The sequence below is a fragment of the Passer domesticus genome, chromosome 14 (genome assembly GCF_036417665.1).
Source record: "Passer domesticus isolate bPasDom1 chromosome 14, bPasDom1.hap1, whole genome shotgun sequence".
NCBI lineage: Eukaryota > Metazoa > Chordata > Aves > Passeriformes > Passeridae > Passer > Passer domesticus.
Window position 1 is genome coordinate 10,797,782 of NC_087487.1, and position 25,808 is coordinate 10,823,589.

The following is a 25,808-nucleotide window of genomic DNA, read 5'->3' on the forward strand; positions in this document are numbered from 1 at the left end:
TTGTCGGAACAGTAATATAATAAAAAATCAGATCTTAGGACATTCTCATCCAGCTGTTCCCCAAAATCAGAATTGTCCTTGAGTATTTCTGCCACCTGTATTGTTTTTAATGATTGTATCACTTTTGTCCATGCCCTGAAATGCTGCTGATTTATCCTGGCAATATAGCTGGCAGGTGTGAGGGAAGGAGAAGGTAGGCAACATCACCTACCAGAGTCAATCATACAACTCAGATCTCCTGACTCTGTGCTATTGTTGAAACCCATTCTTCCCCTCTTAAGGAGTCTTACAGATAAATTTCACTAAACACAGCCCAGACTATGACATGTTTTTTGCAAACAGTTTTGCAGGTTGCTATAAAAGGAACCTGAACTGAATGTGTGCAAAATCCTTCATTCTTACAAAAATATGCAGTACATGGAAATGTTAAGATTTACTGGTAGACATTTCACCAGCCTGGTCCAAAGTGTAACAGCACTGGAGTTCCTAAAATCACACAGAAGATAAACAGCAGTGGGATGTGATGTGAGTTACACGTGCTTCACTTTGCCTGACCAAAACATATCTGAGTGTGGTTGGATTCAGCTTCTGAAAGATTGGTGTCTTGGGACAATTGACGAAGTACTGGCCTAGTTACCCATCTGTCCCAAAAGGCTGCATGTGCTGAGCTATCCCCAAAATCAACACAGATCTGTAGTCTGCCATGCTGTATTCTTTTAGGCAAGAGAAGTTCTCTTCTGCAAACATTATCCTGACACAAAGCACAATCACATCAGTGAGTCTTCCTCAGCAGACTTTGTTCATCTTCTTTGCTGTATTAAACCCTAGATCTGGAAATACATCTTAAAGGAATTGGGCCTTATCATACTCTTAGTCTATAGGCATTGTGTTGATTTTAAAAAGGCTTAGAGAGATTAGTTACTGGCAATTACACAGCAAGTTAGGACAGAGCAAATAGTGGCTCACAGGTCTGACCTCCAGTTCTGGATTGCAGCTATGATAATCTCCTTCTGTCATATAAATCCCATGGCAGGCTTTGTGTAGGAGTCACACAGGGACATACTCCATATACAGTGGTACTGCTTATGAGTTCAGTCTGGCATGAGTTCTTCTTGACCAGCCTGTCCAGAATTTCCAGATATCCCACAGAGTGGGCAGCATCCAATACTTTGAGGAAGTAGGATGAGATGGAAAGGAAAGCAGACTTTTTGTCATGCCATTAAATTGAAGCAGCATTAAATACTGATTCACACGAGATGAACTGTGGGGTTTTTTGTTGTTGTTGGGGTTTTATTTTTTTCCCCCTTTTCTGGAATATGATCCTGGCAATAAAAATAAACCCCAAGAAAAAGGCTGAATGTGAGACAGTTTCAGAGAAGTGGACTCACTGTTGGTTCATGTACACTCTCTGAAACACAGGCATCTTCTCAGCTGATTGCCTAAGCTCTCTCTGTAGATAATGACAAGAGAGACAATTCCAAAACTGCTTCTTCCCATGTGGATATGCCATGGCTCTGGGAGACTGTTGCACCCACTTGAAACACCTCTATATACAGAAACTATAAAAAAAGCAGTGGGCTGTAGAAAGCAATTGTATTAAAAACAATTGATTAAGCCTCAAAAGTGACTTAAGAACCATGTTAAGAACACGGCAAAGTCACAGAATCTACTGTAAGACTTGTTTGTGATGCCCCCCTGCCTGTCTCCACCCCAGGTACTTTTAGTGTTTGCTGAGGAAGACGAGCAGAGTAATGGGTTCCGCTGGGCGTGTGACAAGGCTGGATTTCGCTGTAATCTTGCCAGGACACCTCAGTCTGCACTAGAATGCTTTCTAGATAAGCACCATGACATTATCATCATTGACCATAGACATTCCAGATACTTTGATGCAGAAGCATTATGCAGGTAAGCACCGTTTCAGTGTAATTAATGCTTAACAATGTAGTTAACACAGCACCAAAGTTCTGTTGCTTTTATGTGACGTTTTTGTAAACTCTATAGAGCATTGATTTTTTAGTTTTAGACAGGTGTGCACTGGCAGCATCAAATACTTTACTTCAGTGCTTTACATTGGATAGCAGCAGCATTTTTGGTTGTGTCCTAGGGTTTCTGAAGCTCCATGTGGCTTGGAGCCACAGTGTACAAATTTGTTGCCAGAGTGAACCATTTAATTTTTTTTTTTTTTAATACCTGGTTCCTTGTTTTCACACTAAATCAACCGCAAAGATAGCATGTGCCACCAAGCACCTTTATAAATTCATTTACTTCATTAATGTTCTAATTTTTTTGGAATGTCACTTCCTCTTGAATAACTCCCAGCACTAACAGCAATGTTTGGTGTGCACGTTTTCATATCTACAACATTTGAAAATACGTTATGAAGAGCAAAATTGCAAACAGATTCCAAAAAAAAATTTTAGAAACTGCTGTGAAGTGTGACAAAAGGAGGAAAGGATTTGCCTTTGAGTGTCTCCACAGAGCCTGGGGAGGCAGCCGAGCCTTGCTCCAGAGCCTTGGCAGTGAAATCGCCCTGGAACGTGTCTAGACTGACCAAGGCTGTGGGGTGGGGTGCCAGGGTCAGACTGTGTGCCCTGGGGGACTGTGCTGGGGAAAAGGCTCTTGCTGAACTGAGGCAAGTAGATAAGATCTTTGTCAGGCCAAGACTGGGTAGCAGTGCTGCTCCTTGTGTTCCATTTTTACCAAACTGTTCCAAAATTCAGTAAAATGCACCTTAAATGAGTGAGGCCAAGCCCTTAAAACAAGTCCATTACATGCTGTTTCAGAGAGAATATTTTGTGCTATTCCCCCACTGAGAGTACTTGAGCTGTAGATTAATCTACGTTCATGGAGTTTCAGATATCATTTATTCTCCTTTCTTAACAGCAGGCTCAGGATTTGACTTTTGTTTTGTTGTTAAATGATTTAAAAGATTTTAAGAAAAGTCTATCTGAAGTTTCTGTAAAGTCATGTTTTCTGAAATGTTAACTTAAAAAGAATTTAAATGGTTTGCTTTTTATTTAAAGGTCTATCAGAACAAAGAAAGCCTCAGAAAATACAGTCATTATTTGTGTAGTACAAAGGTAAATACTCATAACTTTCCTTTCACCTGTGATCAAAACTGTGAATCTTACCATTGTAAAAGTTAACCTGAAAACCATTAACATAAAAAACTTGAATTAGAAGTTCCTACTGTGCTAATAATAATGTGCTGTACCAGAATTTTTACTATACTTGACCATAGGATTGGGACAGAAATTGTTTTTTAATTTCTGGGTTTTTTTACTCAAGACTCTTGCTTTGAGTTTTGTTTTGGGTTCCTCCTTGCACTCCCCACCATCACTGCAGGCTTTCAGAATATGTTTCAAACAACTTCTGAAACATCCTGTACAAAAGTGTCTTGCAGATCTGTGTTTTGACCCTTTCTTAATCTGCCTTTCACTATTATTAATCTCAATGAAAATCAGAGATCTGCTGAGTATGAAAAGTGATATAGAACAATTTGATCAGTACAAAGTATCATCTGACCACAGCAGTTCTAAAAGCAAGAGAGATTATCCCATCTCAGTAAAGTACTATATATGCTATTTCCTTCCCCCTCCTTTGAAAACATTACTTATAAAATAATGTAAAAATAAAGAAATTCTGTATATTTGATGAAATGAAATAACTGGAAGATAATTTCCTCCAAGTATAATTTGGGAATGGCAATTTCTCAGAACACATTAATTCTGCCAACAGTTCTGAGGCATTGAAATTTACCATTAAAAATACACTACCATCTCTAATACCATCTCTAAAAAAAAAAAAAAAAAAAAAGACGACCCTAATTAAACATTTCAAGATCCAAAACTTCCTGCATAAATGAAAGGTATTGTGCTATCTGCTAAACATGACAAGCTTCAGTCTGCTTATTGACAGAAACCTCCCATAATGGCCTTTCTTCTTGACTCCAGCCATGCATTTATGTATGTTGAAGGGCCTTTTCACAGTTAGCATTGCCAGATTATTCAGATACTTCATTTGGGAATGTGTCCCAAATGTGACTTACTAGAAGGTAGTGGGTAGGCAACACTAGAAAATCCATCTTCATTCAGGCACCTTGAGTTGCCCATCTAAGATTTGGTACATTCAGATAACAAGTAATTTCCTAAAACTTTGGCTGTGCAGACTTTCAGGTGCATTTCTGGCTAATGCCAGCATAAACAACAAGGATCCAGTACAGAAAAAGTCCAATTATCTAGCTCATTAATTGGTTTCCTTGAAGCATTAGAGTTTTTTTGATGTAAGCAGCTCATTACATGCATGAAGAAAAATAATATTTTGGCTTATTGATGCCAAAGATGAAAGCTTATTAAAAATACAAAAAATATATTTTATTCCTATATCCTGTAAGGATCTAGCAGTATTAGCCTAAGTGTGACATCTGGGCTACAAGTAGATGAATAGATTGTGAAATGTGGTCTGAGTTAATTACAAAATCTCTGACTTATCCTCCTTGTTTCAAAGGCACACTGATCGTGAGGAGTCATCAATATTGCCCCTGATCTCTGCTGGCTTCACAAGGGTATGTGCTATACTCAGCTGCCTTGCTCTGACATTTCCAAATTGTCATGCAAGAAGCTCTCCAGAAGTTTGGCTGTCAGTCACCATTTGTGTCAGTGATCCAACCTGTAGATGTTTTTTGTGCTGCTCATTCTTCTGTGTCCCAATTCTGAACGTTGACATGACACTCTTGGGGATGTAAGGAGTGGGACTGAGACTTCTCTACTTCATACATTTATTTCAGATTAAATACATAATCCTTTCCTTGAAAAGTTGACATTGACAAATTGATTAGTGGCAGAGTCAGAGAGCAGCTTGCAATGAACAACAGAATGTGCTGTGGGAAATTTCTTCTATCAAATGCCAGTTCCCATTGTAAATAGGCTTCACACACTGTCGAGTGTTATTAGCTATTGTTTGGAGGCACCTGAGAAGAATTGCATTGAATCTGTTCCTTGGCAACTGTTCCAGCTGAGCAGAAAAGGTGCTAATTAGTGCATCAGTTCAGTGGGTACCTTATTGCCTTCAGTTGACACTAGAACAAGGTTCGGCCTGATTTACAGCACAACTCCAAATATTTGGTTGCATGCTCACCAGATTTTTGCTGTTCCATCACACTCCATTTGCACCCATCTGCTTAATTCTAGTATGGTCCTGATCCAGGAAATGCTACAGCCTGAAGATAATGGCATTTGTATGAAAAGAGTCATTCCAGAGGGCACATAAGTAATTCAGTACAGGTTCTGAATTATTTATGGATCAGAGCCTTGGAAATGGGGCTAATGGCAGAACATAGAAATTTTGTTTAGCAGCTTAGATTGTGGTGGCTTACCTGTGATAATCAGTTGTCCTGCCCAAAATATCCAAGTCATCCATGTCTGTGGGGGTTTAGTGTGAACAAAGATTTAACATTCAGGCTCATACCTGGTAAATATGAAATGGTTTTTAAAAAGTGAAAGATACTGAGATCATTGCTATAAAAATCTCAAGGTCGATAAAGGTATATTTCACAGGAAATTTTATTTTCATCTATATAGACAATTTGGGATATTAGCGATTGGAAACTCATAATTTCAAATTTTAACTACTTGAGACATAAGATTTTTTTCACTTTTATTTAAGAAATCTAAAAGTAGATTTTTAAAAAAATACATTGATCCTGCTGACAATCACAGAGAATAAACAGGTTGATTAAACCTCATTGCCATGAGGATCTGTCACCTTTTCAAAATGCAGTAACTTGAAAAGTTTTGCTAGTACCAAAAAATAATCTCTCATTGCTTGTGTCCCAGCATGTTCATTTTTGGCATATCTACTCCTTTTCTGATTCTTTAGTAAGCAAAAGAAATCAGAGCTTCAAATCCTTGCAGACAGGAATGTGTATTAATGAAATATTTCTAACCTTTTATTTGCAGAGATATGTAGAAAATTCTAGTAGAATGGCCTGCTACAATGAGTTGATTCAGCTGGAGTTTGGACAGGTGCAGGCACAATTCAAGCTAAGGTAATTTTACCAAAAACATTATCAACACAGAATTTTCAATTTTGCCACATCCTTAATAGAGTGTTTATTTTAATCTGCAGTAGTTAATTATAGAATGTCAGTTACCTGAAGAAAATACATTAATTGTTAGACTACATTATTCAGTATGGAGTTGTAATACTTTATTATCATATATAAGAATTAAGTGGATAAAATTTTTTGGATGCCTTTTTCTTTTTTCTCCAGGGCATGTAATTCATTATTTACAGCATTAGAGAAAAGTCAAGAAGCCATTGAGATCACAAGTGAAGACCATGTAATACAGGTTTGTTCCAGTCATAAGTATAGAAAATTTCTCTGTGTTTTATTTCTTCTACAATTACACTTACCCTTTCTTACAGCACAAGAGTCTAATCTAACTTAATGGTTCTAAAAGATTGAAGTGAGTTTAGCTGTCAAGTAACATTTTCTCCATTTAAAGTGTCTGTCATAAATCAAATAAATTCTAAGGGAGATTGTTGTTTCTCAATGAATAAAGATTTATTCTCTTGTTTCTATTTTTTGTATTGCTTCCTCATCTCTATTATTCATTCCTTCTCTATATCAAGAATGAATGCAGCCACTGGCTTATGGGCATTCTATTCCAAAAATATTTTATGTTAATTTGATGCTCTTTAAAATCTAATGGATGTTCTATTCAAATAATTCTACTTTTTTTTTTTCTAAAATCTGATACTGTTTGATGTATCAGAATTTTTGGGCCAACTGTTTTTGAATGTAATCCTCTCATATAAATTTCTGTAAAGCAGGGAAAAGAAATTGTGCTTGGTTTTGCAGTTCTGAAAACCATCATCTTTTTAAAGGAGTTAGTTCCATCCCTAGCCATGAAGCAGTGACAAGTGATTTTATTATCAGTGAAGAGCTTGAGTCTAAGCCTCTGGGAATTATAACATCCATACAAATTGTACTTTCTTGAGCCTGACAACTTCATTGAAGGATGTGCCTTCTTCATCCCTTTTAGAAGAATAACAGAACACATCCTGAAGTTGTTTTAAATACGCTTTTTTCAAACCAAACTCTGTCCCTCTCCTGACAGCCCCAGAGTATGAGAGAAGTGACACTTGCAGGAGTGCTGGAGCTCCAGCAGGCACAGGGAAGAGTTCCTTTGGGAAGGAGCTTTTAGAGGAGAACCATTAGAAGTAGAGTGGCACCTTTTCCTTTCTCTCATTTGAAAACATTGTAAGTTGTAAAGGCTTTCAGATGCTGCTTTGCCAGGACTGTGCTTGTGACTCAGCAATGAGAGGCCAGGAAAGGGTGGGCTGCTGGTGCCAGTCGTCAGCTTTATTGGGCAAGGGCCAAAACCTGCAGTGAAATGCCACATTCACTTCAGGGAGAAGCCTGCTTTATTAAATCCCACTGCTTCCACTCTGCTTGGCTGGGCTGTGCCTGGACAGGGGGATAGGGATGGTTGGCCCTTACACAGAATAAGATGATGAATTTGCCAATAGATATGGATGGTATTCCAACATTCAGTTTGTGATTTTTTAGGAACACTGAGGTAGGTTTGAGGTTTATTGGTTTGAGAACTGACAGAGCCAGTTTTTCAGGAATTTGTTTTCTGTGGCTATGTGATTCTCAGCTGTTTGTATAATTTCCTCTCTTTGCTGACATGCACACACTCTGCACAACTATTCTAACATGGAAATTCCTGGTTTGCTTCACAAAGAAAAAATGTGAGCATCTCTCTCAGGAATAGTACATGCAGACATTTATTTCAGGCTGGGAAAGAAATCTCCTGGTTAAGCAAGCAAAACAAGGCATTCTCTTGTGCTTTAAGTATACTGTTGAATGGGTATTTGTTTTTGTTTTTTTTTTTTATCTCACAGTACGTCAATCCTGCTTTTGAAACAATGATGGGCTATCAAATAGGTGAACTAATAGAAAAGGAATTAACAGAAGTGCCTATAAATGAAAAAAAAGCTGATTTCCTAGATACTATTAATTCCTGCATAAAGATAGGAAAGGTGAGTAATGGCATTGTATCACTTTTATTTGTTACCTGTAAAAGTTGTTATAGTCCAGCAGTGAAACAAATTGTGACTTGCAGCTTCACAGACACATAGCATTTGGAACTTAAAAACAGGAAGTAAAAAATTTTTGATTTTTAAAGGCTTCTTTCTCTTTTCTTGCTTGGTAGAGATACTTGTTTTACAAAAATAAGTGACTTGCTGCATTTCTTTATAATTTATGCTGTTCATAGCAAATGGTGTGGGAGTACCGAAGAAAAATCAGATGGATGCACATGTTATCTAGTGCTATGTAAAAAAGAAAAGTACCATATTGAAGAATTTCACCATGAAATGTGGAAACTGATTTGCAAGTTCAGAATGTAAAAATACCAAGGAGACATTTGCAATATCACTTGAAAGTGATAGGCAGTGCCAGCTGCCAGTCTGTTTAATTCCCTAATGGCATGGGAGCTGTCTGATGGATTTCCTTGAGAAAGGTTCATTGCTCAGAGATGAGCTGGTTGCTGATGTCATTGAACATGACCCAGTGCCTTGTAGGGAGCAGATCATGGAGGCTGCACAGAGAGATTTGGGAAGGGCTGTGTTTGATGATGCTCCATGGCCCCGGGTCACGGGCACTGTCCGTGGGAAGCAGCGCAGCATGGGCACGGAGCAGGGAGATGCCAGAGGGAATCAGGGCACTCTGGATCTAGGCAGGATGCAAAAGCACAAATGCAAGGTTGTGGTGAGTCAGCTCTGGAGGGCAGGGTGCTGACACGGCACTCAGTGGCAAAAGCTGGGGGCAGATTCCACGTACATTTCAAGGAGATGGTGTCGCTCATTTCCAGGTGTGTTGGCCTGTTGGAAGAGATGCCAGCAGCAGACAGTAGTCTGGGTTGTGGTGCTTCACACTTCTGTTGCCTGACTGAAGTTATTTCAGTAAATGTGTGCAATACAAAACTGATGTTAGGAGGGAGTATTTATTAAGTTATAATTCAAATACATTAGATGTGTCAGGCTTTAAATCCACACCATCAATTCTCAAGATATAAAATGATAACATTTTTTAATATTTTAGTGAGCTGATAAAAATTTCATTAATGATGGCAATATATTTTACTCTATGAATGATAGAAATCTAAATGTAATTCATCTCCTTCCTTGTACTAATTTTATTCCTGACTGTGTGGCTTTAACAGTGAGGGCTAATGAAATGCTGCCTACTTAAACCTGTCTGTCTGGAACAGCTTATTTTAGGTGGATATATTCTGTTCGCAGGTGTTCTGTGTTTCCCTCTGGAACATTTTATAATATGTAATCTATGCAACCTTAAATTTATATTTTAATATAAAATGGAATTGCCAATAAATTATTACAGGAATCATTTGCAAGTAGAGGTTAACTGTGAGGAGCAACCTTTGAAATACTTGAATTTTTGAAATAATTTGTGTCAAGATATTACAGCATTTTCAGAGGTGCCTGAGTTACCTGGATCATCCTGACATAGTCTTTTCAGACTTGTGATTTCTTTATATCTTAAGTTTAGAAGACTTCTCACTACAATAGGCCATATTTTGGCTGCAGCAAAGTAGGTTTGTGTAGGTTACAGCATATCAAAAAAAAGGAAACTGTCTGCTGCTGTGATAGTCTCCTGTCAACAGGTTTGACTTTTGTTTTGAACAAATATGATACATATTTGTATCATATTATACTTAACAGAATAATAAAAATAATAAGAAAGCAAGTTTTTCTGATCTCTGGAAAAATCTAAGCTGCATGAGATTTATCTTGTCTTTAAATGGAATTTAGGAAGATGGACTCTTGCAACATTTCACCTCTTGTGCTGACAAGCATAGTACTGTGAGCAAGTTCAGTATAATAAAACAGAAGTTCATTGGTGTTATACTCAAAAATTGGGAATTGCAAGGTGTATAGGGATTCTGGGGTCAGGATGTTGTTTCTCTTAGCAAAAGCATATCTCTGGAAGTTAATTTTTTGTTAGTACAGCTGTCTGTAATTTGCCAGAAGCCAATGTTACTGAAATGTTCATCCATCCATACTTGAGGAGTTAAAAAAGAGTTGTGCTTTTCATTGTTCTTCTGTTTCATGATTCAAATTGCATCCATTAAGCTGAAATGTGCAATTCTGACTAGAATTCTTGGTGCCTCTGATCTCTGCAGTTTGCTCTTAGTTTGCTTTTTCTGCAGTGAGATGAACACCTACTGATAAAGCAGACAAGCCATGCAATTCCTCTCACCCTTTGGGAACTGTTTGCAAGGTCTTTCCAGAGGGGGTGGGAGAGCAATCACACTCTGTGATAAAGGTCCATGGCAGCACCTTCTTAGCTCAGCCTCCAGTTCTGTGAGATTGTGTTCATGGTGGTTATTTTGGTTTGCTGTTTTCTGTAAGCAGTTTGCTGAGCTTTGCTGTCTAGTGCAAGGAGCCCCAGTCTGAAAGGAAGGCTGAGCTGGGGGTTCCTCACTGTGCCTGTGAGAGCTCTCAGTGGATAGATGTGTGCCTTGGCCTTCTTCATGGAGTCTGGAGCCTCATCCCTGATGCACTCTGTAGGGAGGGACACTGTGGGGTTTGCTGGGTGCTCTTTGCTCTGGTTTCATCCCAGCACCCCCTGCAGCAGGAGCTGGTCACAGACCTTGTGTGGCTCCAGTGCAGGCACAGCCATGGGCTTGACTGACAGCACGCCTTGGGAATAGCTCTTCTCTGCTGGATTGCTGACAGAGGCTCTGGGAGGGAGCATATGGTGTTCTTAAAATATGGTTAAGTGACATCCCTGGGAGAACTTCACCTACCAGCAGGAGTTTGGCTTGGACCTCCTGCTTCTCAGAATTGCACTGACCTTTTCCCTCACACATTTCCTGCCACAGTTTCACAGGTTTTAGAAATTCACAAGTTTAAAAATCGATCTGTTGACTAAGAAGAACACATTAGTGAATAACCTGCCTTGAAAAGGATATGCTTTCAATGTGGGAATTAACCAATCTGTAGTTTATGACTTCACCCCTTTGTGCACATCCTGGGTTTATTACCTGGGTTAGAGATCAATTACTCATCTCTGCCTCATCCTGGTTGTCAGGAAACTATTGATGTGCATACTTTTAATTATGAGAGCATTGAATTTTGTGGTGCTTGCTTTATCTTCATTTGTATTCCTCAAGCAGCTCACGGAAGACATTATGCTCACTACACAGTTTGTTATTCACAGTTCTCTTCTCTGACAGATCCTCAGAAAAGTCTTTAATATTTTTATTCTGTACAGCCTGTCACCATGCAGTTCTCTGTGGGCTGGAGTCTTTATTTGCTGTCTCCATCCACATAAATGTAAAATTATTCTCTCTGTACCTGTGTTCTGGCCAGCTTGACTGTGAAATCTGTCAGTCTCACATAAATAAATACATATTGTGTGGCTCATGAGGGTGTTTTCACATACATAAGATCTGATCTACAGTTTGTTGAGCTCTTCTGAAATACAGCAATTGGCGTGAGCAGTTTGTGTTAAGTGAACATGGAAAATGGATTTAATGATTTATTAATCACTTGGTATTTAGTAAATGCCCAGCTCAAAATAAGCATCCGTTAAAAAAGACCACCAACAGCTATTCTAGGGATGGAAACACATGGGCAATCCTAAAACCAAGGTGTTTTTAGAGGGGAGACAGAATCCAGGAGGTATTCTACTGGGCTCTCTTCTGCTTTAAGAGAAACAGAATAAATCTCTGCTGCATTTGATAGTAAACTGACAGTAAATGTGCTGGGATAGCAAAGCACTTTTAGTCACAGATACATTTAATGTTAACCAGAGATAAGACATCCCAGCCATGCAGGAGATGGTGTACCCAGCAGGGAAGGTGGTGAGGGTGCTGTAACAGCTTTGCAGTCCCCTTCCTGTCCTGGGTCCCTGGGGAACCCACACCTGCAGCCCGGGGGGACTTTCTCCAGGCAGGGGCTGGTTTGAGCTCCTCCTCTCACAGGCTCTTTGCCAGCTCTCCCCAAAATTACCTGCAACACCATTGAGGTAGGATGGGGAAGAGAATGCAGCTAATTCCCACAGCTCCTGGGTGCCAGCTGTTGCCATCAGAGTGTTCCCAGGCTGCTCCTCTGGAAGTTGTCCATCCATTGGCAGCAACACAGTGACCTACAAATTACTTACAGGGAAAAATTTGAGGGTTTGAGCACAGTTTAACTAATCCTGCCTGGTCTTGTATTGTGAGGCAGCTTTCAGTGAAAGAAGGTATGGAGCTACAGCTTCTCTTCATGTTTTATCTGATCTTTCTTCCACTTGAATTACTTTTTCAGGAATGGCAAGGAATGTACTATGCGAAAAAGAAAAATGGAGATAGCATACAACAAAATGTGAAGATACTACCTGTCATTGGACAGGGAGGGTAAGTGTGAAAGCTGAAGTCATGATTTGTGTCTGAATGAAGGCTCAGTTTAGAGTTCAGTTGCCTCCAGCAGATATTGGATTATCCTGCTGCTGAGTATAATGGAAGCTTGTGCAAGGAAGGGTGCCTCAGACCTCTGTGCTTAATTCCTTGGGGCAAAATCAACTTTATATGTTGTGTGCAGGGAAAGTGAAATTCTAATTGTCCCCCAAAAGGAGCCAGAGATGCAGCTGTGCTCAGTTGTGACTCTGACTCTTCTAATTCTCCCTGAAGTGCAAGTGCACCCTCTGATCTTTCTGTGCTTTGTGTTGGTGTCACCAGGACCTACATCCTGTTTCACTGAACACCTGTACTGTGTCCTTCCATGCTCACTCTTCTGTGCCCCTTTCATGATCCTTTTCTCCCTTGGCTCTTGCGAAGGGTTGTTATGGGATGAGGTCACTGTGTGCTCTGATCTTGGGCAAGATTCAAGCATGTCTAGATTTTTATGCAACTTCCACTTGGTCCCCAAATCCAGCCTTTGGAGCACCCAAGTGTCAGCACTGGATTAGAGCTGAGGTTTGGATGGGAATTAACATGCTGTTTTTTGCTTGCAGAAAGATTAGACACTATGTGTCAATTAGTAGACTGTGCAATGACAACAATAAGGTAAGTGAAAATAGTGCTCTGCTCACTTTAGTTTGAGCCCTAAGTATAGCAAAATAATGGCAGAGTTCTGACTAACTGGGTTTCTCATACTGAATTGTAGGTGGAGAAGACATGTGAATGTATTCAGGCTGAATCTCAGACAGGTACGACATATCTCTTCTGTCCCAAGAACTGGACAACATACCTGGGGAGGGAATAGAGGCCACTGTTAGTGATTTGACTGAAAACACAGAACGGTCCTGTTTACCTAGGGATAAGCTGAGAATCCAACTCAAAAGGCAGGAAAAGAAATACAAGCCCCCTCTCTACCTGCCTCACTTACTTTAGAGGTGACAGAAAGCAGCCCACCTTTGAAAACGCTGTCACAGGGCCCCAAGTTGGTGCCATGGCATTGCTGGGTTCAGTGCCAAAATTCAGTTGTTGGTGATGGATCCCTGTGACAGAATTAGAAATGAGAAGGATGCTGTCATGTCATCGTGCTGCTGTGGCTGCTCTGTAGCACATGGCACCTGTGTCTGCATTGCTTTGAGCTGCTTTGTGGGGAACTTGCCTGTGGGTGGAAATGAGGATGACCAACACTACAATTCACCCTCACCCCACATATCAGCACTTCAGTTAGGGCATCCTTGGCATCCATGCTGTTGTTAACTGTAGTTTTAGCACAGGCTGAATCCCTAAGGAACCTGGGATACACTGCCCCCCTTGCTGACGTGTGCTCTGCTGTGGCCCACCAGTGCCTGGTGGCAGTGGTTACTTGTGTTAGCTCAGGTGTGCTGCACAAGTTGTGTTCACAACTGCAGTTGTGTCACAGTGGCAAGAGAGGAGTTTTTCTCTCCACAGTTTCCTTCTGCACAGACATTTAGGCATGTTCTGCCTGAGAACTTGACTGGGTTCAGGACAGTGTAAGGGCAAGAGCTTTAAAAGGCACTTTGATCAGCTCTCATCTGCTGAAGCATTGAGGTCAATGTCAGCTGCTGCCAGGCTTTTCTGAGCTTCAGTTCCTTTAACATACATCTTAAGCAAAACTTTCTGTCATTATGCAATATCATTTTCTTCACAGATACTCAGACTTGCAGACACAAAGACATGAGGAAAGGATCCCTGGATGTCAGATCCACAACATCTCGTGGGAGTGATGGTATGTGAAACAACTCATCGTGTTGGGTCTGGCTGTGTTGGAGTTGTCATGCAAACCCAAAACCCAAATTATTACATTTCTTACCTCTATTCTTGATAGAGATATGAAGATATTTCTTTCTTAATTTTGTTTTCTTTCACTGTGTTATATTTTGCTCTGTTAGATCACTCCAAACTTGATAGATGAGTCGCATACTCAAAACTGTTGCTGACACTTACATGCTTTTGTTAAATCATCCCTCATCACAGTCTAGGCAGCATACACTAGTGAAGCATGTCTGTGGCAGTGAGAATACAGTCATATTTCAGTATAGCAAAAATAGCATTGACTCTTCTCCTTAAGAACTGCTCAGCACAATAAGTAACAGAGATGTCTGCATTTTATAGGTAGCACAATATCCAGAAAAATCTCATCTTGATCTTTTCTTTGTAGAACCAAAATTGCTAACCAATATAAAACATTTGTTTTTAAATTTCCAATGTAATAGGCCAAAACCTCTGCTGTTTTTATTTGGCATAGGTACCCACTTCAACAGAGCTTCAGTGATTTACCTCAGCTTGGGAGCTGACTCATTATGACTTGTCATATTGCATCAGGCAGCAAGAGTAGTTACATCCTGTAATAATCTAAATTCAGTGGTTACCTACCTGTGCCTGCCAGTTTATACATGCATATCTGTCTAGTCTTCTAACTGAGTTTGTAACTGAATATTTAAAATAATAAAGCAAAGCCATGATTTTGCCAGGCTGTTACAGCCACTTATCTCTAATCAGGGACATCAGTGGTTCAGCCAGCATCTCTTTGCAGTTGTGCATTCTGCAGTAGATTGCCTCTGAAAGGCACAGCAGGGTAAGCAGTGCAGAAAAGGCCTCAGGAGTTCCTGGCTGATTCTCCTGTCCAGCCTTGTCTCTGCAATCAGGGTACAAATTCTGCTCTGTTTTGCACACAGGCAGCTCCCAGCGGCGCCGCTCCTCCATGGCCAGGGTCCATTCCATGACTATCGAGGCTCCCATCACTAAGGTAATGTCACAGCTGTGCTGTGCTGCTGCACTGGGCATGAGGGTCCAGGACAGCGCCAGACTCTGAGCTCCTTCCCTGTTCCTCCCTCCACTGCTGTAGCTCCCAAAGGCAGATACTCTGAACTAAGATCTCCCAGACCTGCTTGCTAGAGTGTCATCCATGGAGTCAGCCATCACATGATCCTTTCTAAGAAGGAGGGACTGGAGTTCGTCCTTCTTACTTATGCATTGTCAGCTGCTTTCTGAAACCATTCAAAGATTTGTCAAAAATCAGCTATTTAACAAATTGTGAGAGGCAAGTGGGAGAAAGTTACATTAAATCCATTCAGAGACATTTTGAGGCTGTGGCTTGGAAGGGAAAGTCAGTAATGAGATTGCTGTCTTTAAGGCCAATATCTTATTCCCAGAGTCAGTAGCTAACGTTAGAATTTCAGTAATATCCCTTTAATTTTGATTTTCCCCCATGCAGATTAAAGTTGTTTTGCTATTTTCCCGAGTTTTCCATAGTAGTTAATGAGTGTCTCTGTTTTTCAAAAATCACTTCTAAGTTCACAATATGTCTAATGCTACATTAGGTAATAAACATCATCAATGCTGCACAAGAGAGCAGTCCCATGCCAGTTGCAGAAGCTTTAGACCGGGCTTTGGAGATTTTAAGAACCACTGAATTGTACTCTCCACAACTGGGGACAAAAGATGAGGATCCACATACAAGTGACCTTGTTGGAGGGCTAATGACAGTAAGTACTTACTGCCACAAGGAGCTCTTGATTAATGTTCACTGCCTGATTTTCCCAGTTACTTGATCTTTATCATCTGCCATGTGCTCTGCCTCTACAACGGCAGATTTTCAGAGAAACCGCACACGTCTTTTTGTGGGCTTTCTCCCCCTACTTGAATAATGTAGAACATGGGAAGAAAATTGACCAGCCCCTTAAAAAAAATTAGTTTAGCTAAAAATGGAAAGTAAAACCAAATATTTTTTTCAATGTGATTCATTTGAGTAAGGTATAGATGGGAGAGGAAGAAAGAAACAGAGCCAGATATTTTTAAAAAATTATTAAAGAGGATTAGAATGACATGGTTTTGGGGGGCTTTTCAGTCTATCAAAAGAATGTTTTCAGAAGAATGCAAAATACATATTATTGTTGCTGTTTCTTGGATTATATTTGTACCTGTAGCATAGTACCCAAAGCTGAAAAAAGGGCACATAGTGAAGCAAGAACTGAACTCAAACCTTCAGAGCCTGGAGTCTGACCCTCCTGATGGCAACAAGATGAGTTTAGATGAATGTTACCTGTGCCCTAAGGATATGTGCTCTCATCAGTCTGTAGGTTGCATATGAAAGGCTACATCAGGACAAAAATTTACAGTGTGTTGGATGCAAAAAGGCTCACAAAATGTGAGCTTTTCAGAGATGTCTCTGGGCTATTATAATTTCATGTTGGAGCTATCACTACACCTTTGCAGTATCCATCAGACTCTTTAAATAGTTTATATGTATTTTGACTTTTAAAAATACCACAGCAAATATCTAATCAGGAGAAACATGTGGGAGACTCCAAGAATTCCAGGAGAAGACCTGAATGGTTCATACTGGGTTGTATTTACTAACTGGGTTGACAAAATTTATTGTTACCATAACTACAAAAATATAGGAAGAATATTGATACATATAATCATTGTCTTGAAGTGGATATTTTCTCCTGCTGAGTACATAAGAGTCCATAAACTCAACTGTTTTCTCCTTTTTTGTGGATTGTTGACTCTTACATGCATTTGTATTCTGATTGTATTTGGTCCACGAACATAACGATAACAATATTGCAAAACATAAAATCTTTACTAAAAATAAACCCAAGTCTTTTTTATGAAGCAATAAGAAAAGCTGAGAAAATTAATTTGAGAGCATATGGCATGGTATGAGTTTTAAAGTTATTGGAGAGGAACATTTTTCCATCAAAGGGTCTGCTGAAAACAGAATTATATTTTTCCATTTGCATTCAGAAGTTATATCTGAAAAGGAAACAAGTAATATGTTATTGGATTTGAACTCTCAAGCAGGAAGGGCATTTGGAGTTCAGAGATAGATTTACCAGATACAATTACACCTGCTATTTCAACTCTTAAAAACTAATCTTTGATTCTAAATGATAGGCAGCATCTGGTGACCTAAATATTTGTGTCATAGCAGTTCTATTGAACAGCCACTGTTGTACTTCCTTTCCTTTTAAATCACAAAACTCCAGACTTACTTAGAAATGTGAAAATAAGAATTAGATATAACAGCTCTTTTAAGAGCAGATATTCCATGTTCAGACACAGGATCCACATTTAATTCAGCTATAATTGGTGTTAATAACATTTTTAATAAGGAGCATTCAGAAGTATTTTTATTTAAACACTGGTTTTTTACATCATGGACTAAACATGAGCTTACAGCTGTAACCTCAAAAGAGCAAGCAGGATTTGGGCCACAGCATTTAGAATTATAAAACTAAAAGTAAATATTAAATACATAATTCTGTTAGTTTTAATCCATCATCTCAGTGTTCACATCTAGGCATCATGCCAGAATTAAGCCTAGGAGGCACTGAACTGAAGAATAAACAAGTACACATTCTGTGTGCTAGAAAGGAAGCCTCAGCAATAATTTGTTCCTGAGATTCTCGTGAGATTCTCGTGCTGCTGAGGTGACCTGATCTGCCAGTACCAGGGCAGGAGAGCAGGGGATGTCTCCATCCACTCCCTCCCACTGCCCACCTTTGCTTGCTGCTGGAAGTGTGTGGTGGACATGTCATGCATGCTTCGAGGCACAGACCCACAGCTGGTGTGCATGTTGGCCAGGCAAAGACAGATGTGAGGCTGCAGTTCTAGACCTCCATCTGCACCTGAGAAGCCTGACTTTTTGCCTACCTGAGTCCATGTTGTATCCCCTAGCCTGCAGTTCCTCATCTGTTACGAGCTGTGTGTAAGCCAGGTGAATCTGAACAGTACAAACAAATAAGGGAGAGGCAGCTCTGATGGCTGACAGGCTGCAGTCAGGCGTCTCTGAAGTTGTTGTGCTACTACTTGGTGTCATCATCTTGTAGACCTATTGTGCTATACCCTCTATTTAACTTGCAACTTTCATTTAACAGGATGGTTTACGAAGATTATCAGGGAACGAATACATATTGTCAGCAAAACGTAAGTTTTAATTTGGCAGCTAAATTAATTTGAGATATAAAACATGTTCAGAAATTTAAGAAACGGGAAATGTGATTAGATGTTCTTTTTAATGAGCATTTCTTTTTGTTTGGGGGTTTTTTATCTGTAAGCATTTTTCTGCAGCATTACTGAGCTGGGTGTTACTACAGAAGAGAAAACATGGTCATTCAGTAAAATTATATCTCACTATTAAATATCCTACTTAATATACTGTTAATAAATACATATAGTAATAACTGTATTCCTCAAAAGAAACTCATCAGGTTGCTGGCAGTCTGAGCTCTCCAATCTCCCTCAATGACATCCCCCCACGGATAACACAGGCAATGGAAAATGAGGAACAGTGGGATTTTGATATCTTTGAACTTGAGGCTGCCACCCATAAAAGGTCAGTAAATGCAAGAGCTCATAAACGGAAGTTGCTGAAAATTGACTTAAATGTCATCCTCTAATCAGATCCTTAAGTTATCTACCTGTGCTTTTACAACTGAATTAATTTTATTTTCAGTGTCAGATGTTTGAAATTGTCATTTCTAGCATCTTAAATAGCTTTTATTTCATCATGCACTATTTCCTGCAAATTCCCAGTGGATATAAGTGACGATTATATATCTTTGGTGTGGTATAATGACGATACAACATAATTTTAAAGCCTTCCTTTATTCGGGAATAGAAAAGTTTTACAATTCAAATTATTTTCTTGTGGGGGTTCAAATTCCTATTATGGCAAACTACACACAGACTCAGCATGCTGGTCTTGATCAGTTAATACAGACCAGGTTTTATTTTCTTTCCATTTGATTGGGAAGGTTTTATTCCTGAACAGTTCCATTACAGCTTTTCAGCAGAATTCACATTACGTTTCCCTGGGATTAGAGGAAGGTCTTTATTCTAAAATCTTGGCAGGTCACATTTTATGTATAAGCTTAACTGCAAACATTTACTGATAAAAAGCAGGGCATACCAATTTCCATCACAGAAGTTTTCAAAAGCAGATCAGCAGCTTTGATAGACTGTACTTCATTAGTAGCAAAGGCTCCCCCTAAGACTGTAAATTGTTCTTTCTGTTTAAATCCTTGGTTTTATTTTCTGATGCTTATCAGAAGTTTCCCTTTTGGGAAAGGGAAATGCTTTGTCTTGGGTAAAAGCTTTGTGGGACACTAATTTGGAGGCCAGATCCTGCAATGAATTGACTATCTTAAACCCTTTGTCAAAATCCCAGATCTGTAAGAGCTTTGAAAGTTATTCAAAACCAAAGTCTAAGAAAGATGTCAGGCACTCAGTTAACAAATATGCACTTCATTATTAGACTGTGGTTTTATGAGCCAAAAAGGTGCAAAACCTCCTAGGGTTTTATTCTTCTATAAAGTTATTTTATTTTAAATGAAGGTATTTGTATCCACTTGCTTTAGGTTTTGTTTCTTTGCTGCATTTTGATTTCTAATGAAGTCATACAGATAAGTAATTCAAAAGAAAAAAAGTAAAAATACAGTCAGTCTGTGTGATTTACAACATTTAATGGGTCTATTGCAGTAATTTAATTAATTATCCCAGCCAACATGCATGAGATCACCAGGTAGGTTTCTCTGTTCTTACTGATATGGAGAGACCACAGAGGGACAGAGCTACTTTGTTGCCTGTACTCTTATTAAAGGCAGTATAATTATGATTGCTTCCTACTGTGTTTAAATAATGGCAGTTCATTTGTTAAGAGAAGTAAAGTGATTTTCCGTGACTCACGAGTATGAGTATATTACTAGTATTGCCTTAAATCCAAGCAGATATATGGTAATAAAGTCAGGATAATTAATTAAATTTTAGTGCATTACAGTTCCCTGACAGAGAAACCTGGAGACACCTTTGTCTAACACTGGGGGGATTAAGGGGGATTTGACTTTATGTATGTTACAATTCCAGTATATAACACAGTAATTCTGTAACACGTCCTTACACATCATTACATTTGTCATTAGCTAAAAATGCTGTGTGGATTCATACTGTTTATGTTGTATAATATTCTTTCAGCTGCATTCAGTTTGAAACTTTCTGTTTATTTTTCTCCACAGGCCTTTGGTTTATCTGGGTCTCAAAATATTTGCTCGCTTTGGAATCTGTGAATTCCTAAACTGTTCAGAATCCACTCTGAGGTCATGGTTACAAGTTATTGAGGCTAACTACCATTCCTCCAACTCCTACCATAATTCTACTCATTCAGCAGATGTACTACATGCTACTGCTTACTTCTTGTCTAAAGAGAGAGTAAAGGTGAGTCCACATCTATGTGAAACAGCGTAGGTGGGAAATACAGATGCAGTCAAAGAAGGATCTCTCAAAAACAGATGGAAAAGCCAAATGTCTGCCTAGTGCCAACCAGTTTGGTAACTCTGAGGTCAAAGAACTTGGGCTTTGCATGAATTCTAGGATCTCTCTTATAGTACATGTAGAAGGATGGATACTAACATTACAGAATTGAACAGTTCTTAATGGGAGAATAAGAAAATCTTATTTTCATAAAACTTCTTCATATAGTTAAACCTTCTCAAATAGGTGAGCTAATGACATAATTATTTTTGTGATGGTACATGCCAAATACAGATTTAATTACCCTCTCTTATGTCTTGTCATGGTGATTTTGCAAAAGACTCCCAGGACAATATAGGCCATAAAGTGGGCTGTATCACCACTGGAGAAGATGCCCTGAGGCTTATAGAGACTGCACTGGAGGAGAGTATTGAAAAAAATTACTTGTCACTACCATAATACCCACTGGGGTATTAAAATCATGAGAACCAGAATAAATCAGAATTCCTTTTGCTCTCACATGCCCAGACTGGAGAAGGGGACTAAAGCAGTGCTTGGTGTGTGTGCAGTAGAGTGGTGGGACATATTTCTGAGTTGCAGTCCTGGGTGGGAGTTCTGAACTGGTCTGCCTAAGGATAACACCAGTGATGGGCACCTGGCTGAGAAATTTGTGACTGTAAACAAGCTTCTGACAGCTCATTAAGCTGTAGCAGTTCCCTTAACTTGGAACTGCAGCTCATTAGTGTGCTCTCCAGAGGCTGATTTACAAATACTATATGCCAAGTGGGGATGGAATGTCACTGGATTTTTTCAGCCCCTGATTTGCCAGAGGTTTAGCTGGTCTTCCCAAGAATATCTATGAAAAACAGACAAGACCTGGATCCATTTCAATGCCACAGAAGCCTGACTACCTCCTCTTTCCAGCATGTTATTTCCATTCCTCTGTAGGCATAGGAAGAGAAAAAAATGTTGTAACAGAAGGAGCAGAATCAAAGTTCAGAATTCTCTCTTCATCTTCTCAAAGTTATAGCCCAGCTGCTTTTGTGTTGCACAGAGTTCAACTTAATCTAAACACAGCCCAATTCTGCCACTGAAATTCATGAGAATATATTTTTTTTGGTAATTTGAACTCAGTTCAGCTTGTCTAAGAAAATTTTCTGGCTCCAAAACTGAAGCCATATTCTTAGAATCATTTTCACTTCTGTGCCATGGGAGTTAAGATAACAAAGTTAGGATCCTTGACTTGATGTTGGGTGTAAAAGTGCTGTAAATCCCTGTGAAATAAGTCAGGTGATCCTCCAGGTCAGGCATTCTCATGTTTCTGGCCATTTCCCATCTGCACAGGTCTTTCTCAGCCAGACTGAATGCTGCTCAGTGTGTCCCTTTGAGGAAATCCCTCTCTCTGAACTGCTTACCACGAAAATAGAATCCCATGAGCAGCAGCTGAAAGAAAGAAGGAAGAAGTTAACACACAGCAGACAGTATTTCAGACCATGCTAACTATGAACTAGAGCAGAAAGAATTATTTGCCTTCCCTTGTTCTCCACGAGACTCTCTTGACAGTTCTCAATGAATAATATCCCTGCTCCTGCAAAATCAGGTCATTGCATAATTTCAGGAGGTGTGAAGAAGGAAAGGGTTTGTCTTTTCACCTACCAAGTGTAACTATTCTGAATGGTAGTAAAGGGCTCAAAGAGAATTTGGACCTCAAAGCAAATTAGAATGAAAATTATCTACCCTGCTCCCAGATTCAAATGGGAATTGTTTTGCTCTTGTGTCTCTTTCATTTTATTAAATTTTTTTATATAATTGCATTGAATCTGTGGTCCTTTACAAATGCCAGTATAAACACAGCACAAAGGCTGTTTTCCAAACGTATATGAAATATTTCTGAGATGCTTAGTTCTTGTTCTCCTTTATGCTATTAATAAAGTATTAGCACTTGAGTGTAAAATCTTAAGAGTCAAATAGGTTTGTATTTCATGACAGGGTAGATAAAAATAGGCATAAAGTAATGCTCATTGCAAGCAGACATAAAGCTTGGACTGCAGCATGCTACCAGAATCAGAATGTAACACAGAAAGTCCAGAACACGTGTCATGTAATTATCCATAGATACAAAACATCAAATATTCTTCATAGAATATGCATTAGCTGTAACCCAGGACAGCGTTATTAAAGAACTGGATGTATGGATGACATTCCTTGCAAATTGTAAACCTAGCCAGCATGGAAGTGGAACATGATTAGGACACTTTAATTTGCCAAAGGAAGTCAAGGGGTGCTAATAGAACAATTTTTAGCAGTATCGGTCTTTTTTCCAAGCCAAATACCTTAACTCTAAGGAAAGGTGGTTTCAGTGTTGCTAGAAAACACAAACTAATTTATTACTTTACATTTGTTCAATTTGATGTGCTGTGACAAAGGTGTGGTTAAGGCAAAATTTAAGAGGTACAAAATGGCCAAAAAAGTCACGCAATGTTCAATGAAGCTTATAATGAATTTTCCATTGCTCTGTGTAGAACATCTGACCCTTACTGATCTCCAGAGTTTTGGCTTTTATTCCTCAGCGACTTGGCTTAATCTTATGGACAGAAGAGGGTTTCTAATGAGTGTGCCAGGAAAGCTAAGCACCCTTCTATTTTCAGCAAACTCTGGATCCAATAGACGAGGTTGCCGCGCTCATTGCTGCCACAGTCCACGATGTGGATCACCCAGGAAGAACAAATTCTTTCCTGTGCAATGCTGGCAGCGAGCTCGCAATTCTCTACAACGACACGGCCGTGCTGGAGAGCCACCATGCTGCCCTGGCTTTCCAGCTCACCACCCGGGATGGCAAATGCAATATATTTAAAAACATGGAGAGGTAAGTTTAACCCCCAGGGTGCTTGTCTGCCCACCTACATCTCTTACTTCCTTTTATGTACCATAAGGCAAACAGGCACCCTAAAGGAGGGCAGTGCCTGGTGGAGATAACTGTCCATGGCCCTTGTGAAATTTGCTTCTAAAAAAGTAGAATGCTTCTGTCTCTCCTGCAAAGACTTCTGAGTAATTCCCCACTGTCAGTTTCTCCTGTCTGTAAAAAGGCAGACCCTATCTAAGGAATTTAGTGTAAATCTTGATGTGAGCAAGTCTAGAAGAGATGTTCTGTGTCATTGAATGTAGAGAACAAGGAGCAAGAGCCACAGAGCAGTGTGAAGGATAATGAAGGACCTGTTGCTCTCGCAGCCTCAGAGAAGCATTTAGGGCAAGGATGTGACCATTGCCTTGGTTCTCTCAAGATACAGCAGAAAAATATTGCTGAAAACTTGCCTAGAGAGTGAGCCACAGCTGGGTGTCTGTGCTAAAAGCCTTGGGAACAGGCAGGTGTGGCATGTCCTAGCAGCCTCCTAAGCAGCTGGTGCCTCTGCTTCTGCCCAGCTCTGGTAGTGTTTCTAGAGATCCAGTCATGCCTGGAGTAGATATGTCTCTACACACCAAAGGTACTCCTACATCTCACAGAGACACAGCTGCCCAAGCCTTTATTACTGTTCTTTGTTCCCCTAGCACCTCTCTCAAACAGGAATGGTCTGTTGCAATTTAGTTAGACTTGTTTTAGCAACCAGCCCTTTGTGACCCAGCCAGCATTCTTAATTGTTTCCTTCTTTAAACAGGAATGAGTATCGAACCCTTCGCCAAGTCATTATTGACATGGTCTTAGCAACAGAAATGACAAAGCACTTTGAGCATGTCAACAAGTTTGTCAACAGCATTAATAAACCCTTGGCAGCACTAGAAGAAAATGGGGTAAGCAACACTTCAAGTCCTTCTTAAAATGCCTAGGCAGGGACTGGGAACCCTTGGCAATGGGAAATTCCCATGTGGTGTTCTGAGAAAGTTTATCAGAAACATGGAGAAAGAGAGGCTGGAGATTTATCTTTCACCTCTGGGTTTGAATCCCCTTCTGCTTAACATGGTTGTCACTTTGAGGGTGAGTGGGACTCACTTGGATCCTATTAATATAACAGTGCTGTGATGTCACACTTGGAACCAGGACCCTGGGCTGTATGTTTTCATGTAAAAATGCCATTTTGATTAACCCAGTCACTCCCGTGGAAGAAGTGGTAAGACTGGGCATCGTTGTTGGCTGTTTCTGCAAAGGAGGCAAGGTTTGCTTCAAAGCAGAGGCTGAATTATATCCCTCCCAAGAGGAGTTTGCTGGGGTGCAGCATAAGGGCAGTACTGTGGGCTGGCATGTGGTGCATTCTCTGGCAATAAGGGCCCTCAGCCTCCAGTACTGCCTGGCAGCATTCATGGGGTTTCGGTCTGCTTTCTTTTTTAATCTTTAAAATAGATGATGGTGACATTATGTATCATATAATCAATAGCCATCTGGAACCCCATGGACACAAAGAAATTGCCTGTTAAGAACTCTTTCTGAAAAACCACACCAGTTTCAATAACAGCTTCAACCAGCAGTTTTGTTGCCAGTAAGAGCAGTGTATAATTTTGTTGGAATGATTTTTGCAAAGAGAAGACTTGCAGAAATGGTTATGATAAAGCTTGCATTGGTGGCAACGTCATGTAGGGGCCGTAATGGTTTTCTGTATTTGCTTACCATGTTTTTTAGAAAGCCACATTTATGACTGTTATGTCATAATGGGGAAAGGCAGTCCTTTTATTATCTGAGAGTGGAAAAGAAACAGGTCTTGTTCCTTCACCCATGAGAGGCAGACTGGAGCTTAATTGGAGAATTGTACCTTTTTCCACAGGAGTATAGACTAGAATTAGCTTTGTTCTTGGCACCTGGCAATGCTAATGGGAACTCTGTGAATGTGAAGCCAAAGTTCTAGGAGGATACTGGTAGTACTGAATAAATGAGAAGAAAGGATTGTTCTGTTCATCCTGGAGAAAGGACGTTAAGTTCCCAGCTGGACAGCCTCTCTGGATGAACATAGCAGCATCGGTGCAGGAGAGAACAAGGGAGCTGCTGCTGCTGGGTGCAGTGCCCTGCACTGGCCCTGTGGAGTGTGTAACTCTGTAGGGCTCCTGGTCTTGCTGAAGGGCCCTGCATGGCCT

The 25,808-nt window shown here is 39.9% G+C and overlaps 1 protein-coding gene across 8 annotated transcripts in view; it reads left to right on the forward strand.

Moving 5' to 3' along the window:
- The window catches only part of PDE8A (phosphodiesterase 8A), a 147,627-nt gene that overhangs the window by 116,370 nt on the left and 5,449 nt on the right, over positions 1–25,808 (forward strand). For all 8 annotated transcript variants that reach the window (XM_064388929.1, XM_064388930.1, XM_064388931.1 and 5 more), the window contains 17 exons: positions 1,715–1,905; positions 3,024–3,080; positions 4,507–4,564; positions 5,958–6,046; positions 6,272–6,350; positions 7,912–8,049; positions 12,346–12,434; positions 13,031–13,082; positions 13,183–13,225; positions 14,143–14,220; positions 15,170–15,240; positions 15,815–15,979; positions 18,380–18,428; positions 18,702–18,837; positions 20,516–20,714; positions 23,399–23,616; positions 24,404–24,536. In XM_064388929.1, coding sequence (XP_064244999.1) covers positions 1,715–1,905; positions 3,024–3,080; positions 4,507–4,564; positions 5,958–6,046; positions 6,272–6,350; positions 7,912–8,049; positions 12,346–12,434; positions 13,031–13,082; positions 13,183–13,225; positions 14,143–14,220; positions 15,170–15,240; positions 15,815–15,979; positions 18,380–18,428; positions 18,702–18,837; positions 20,516–20,714; positions 23,399–23,616; positions 24,404–24,536 — 1,845 coding nt within the window. The remainder of the gene's footprint in view (positions 1–1,714; positions 1,906–3,023; positions 3,081–4,506; positions 4,565–5,957; positions 6,047–6,271; positions 6,351–7,911; positions 8,050–12,345; positions 12,435–13,030; positions 13,083–13,182; positions 13,226–14,142; positions 14,221–15,169; positions 15,241–15,814; positions 15,980–18,379; positions 18,429–18,701; positions 18,838–20,515; positions 20,715–23,398; positions 23,617–24,403; positions 24,537–25,808) is intronic.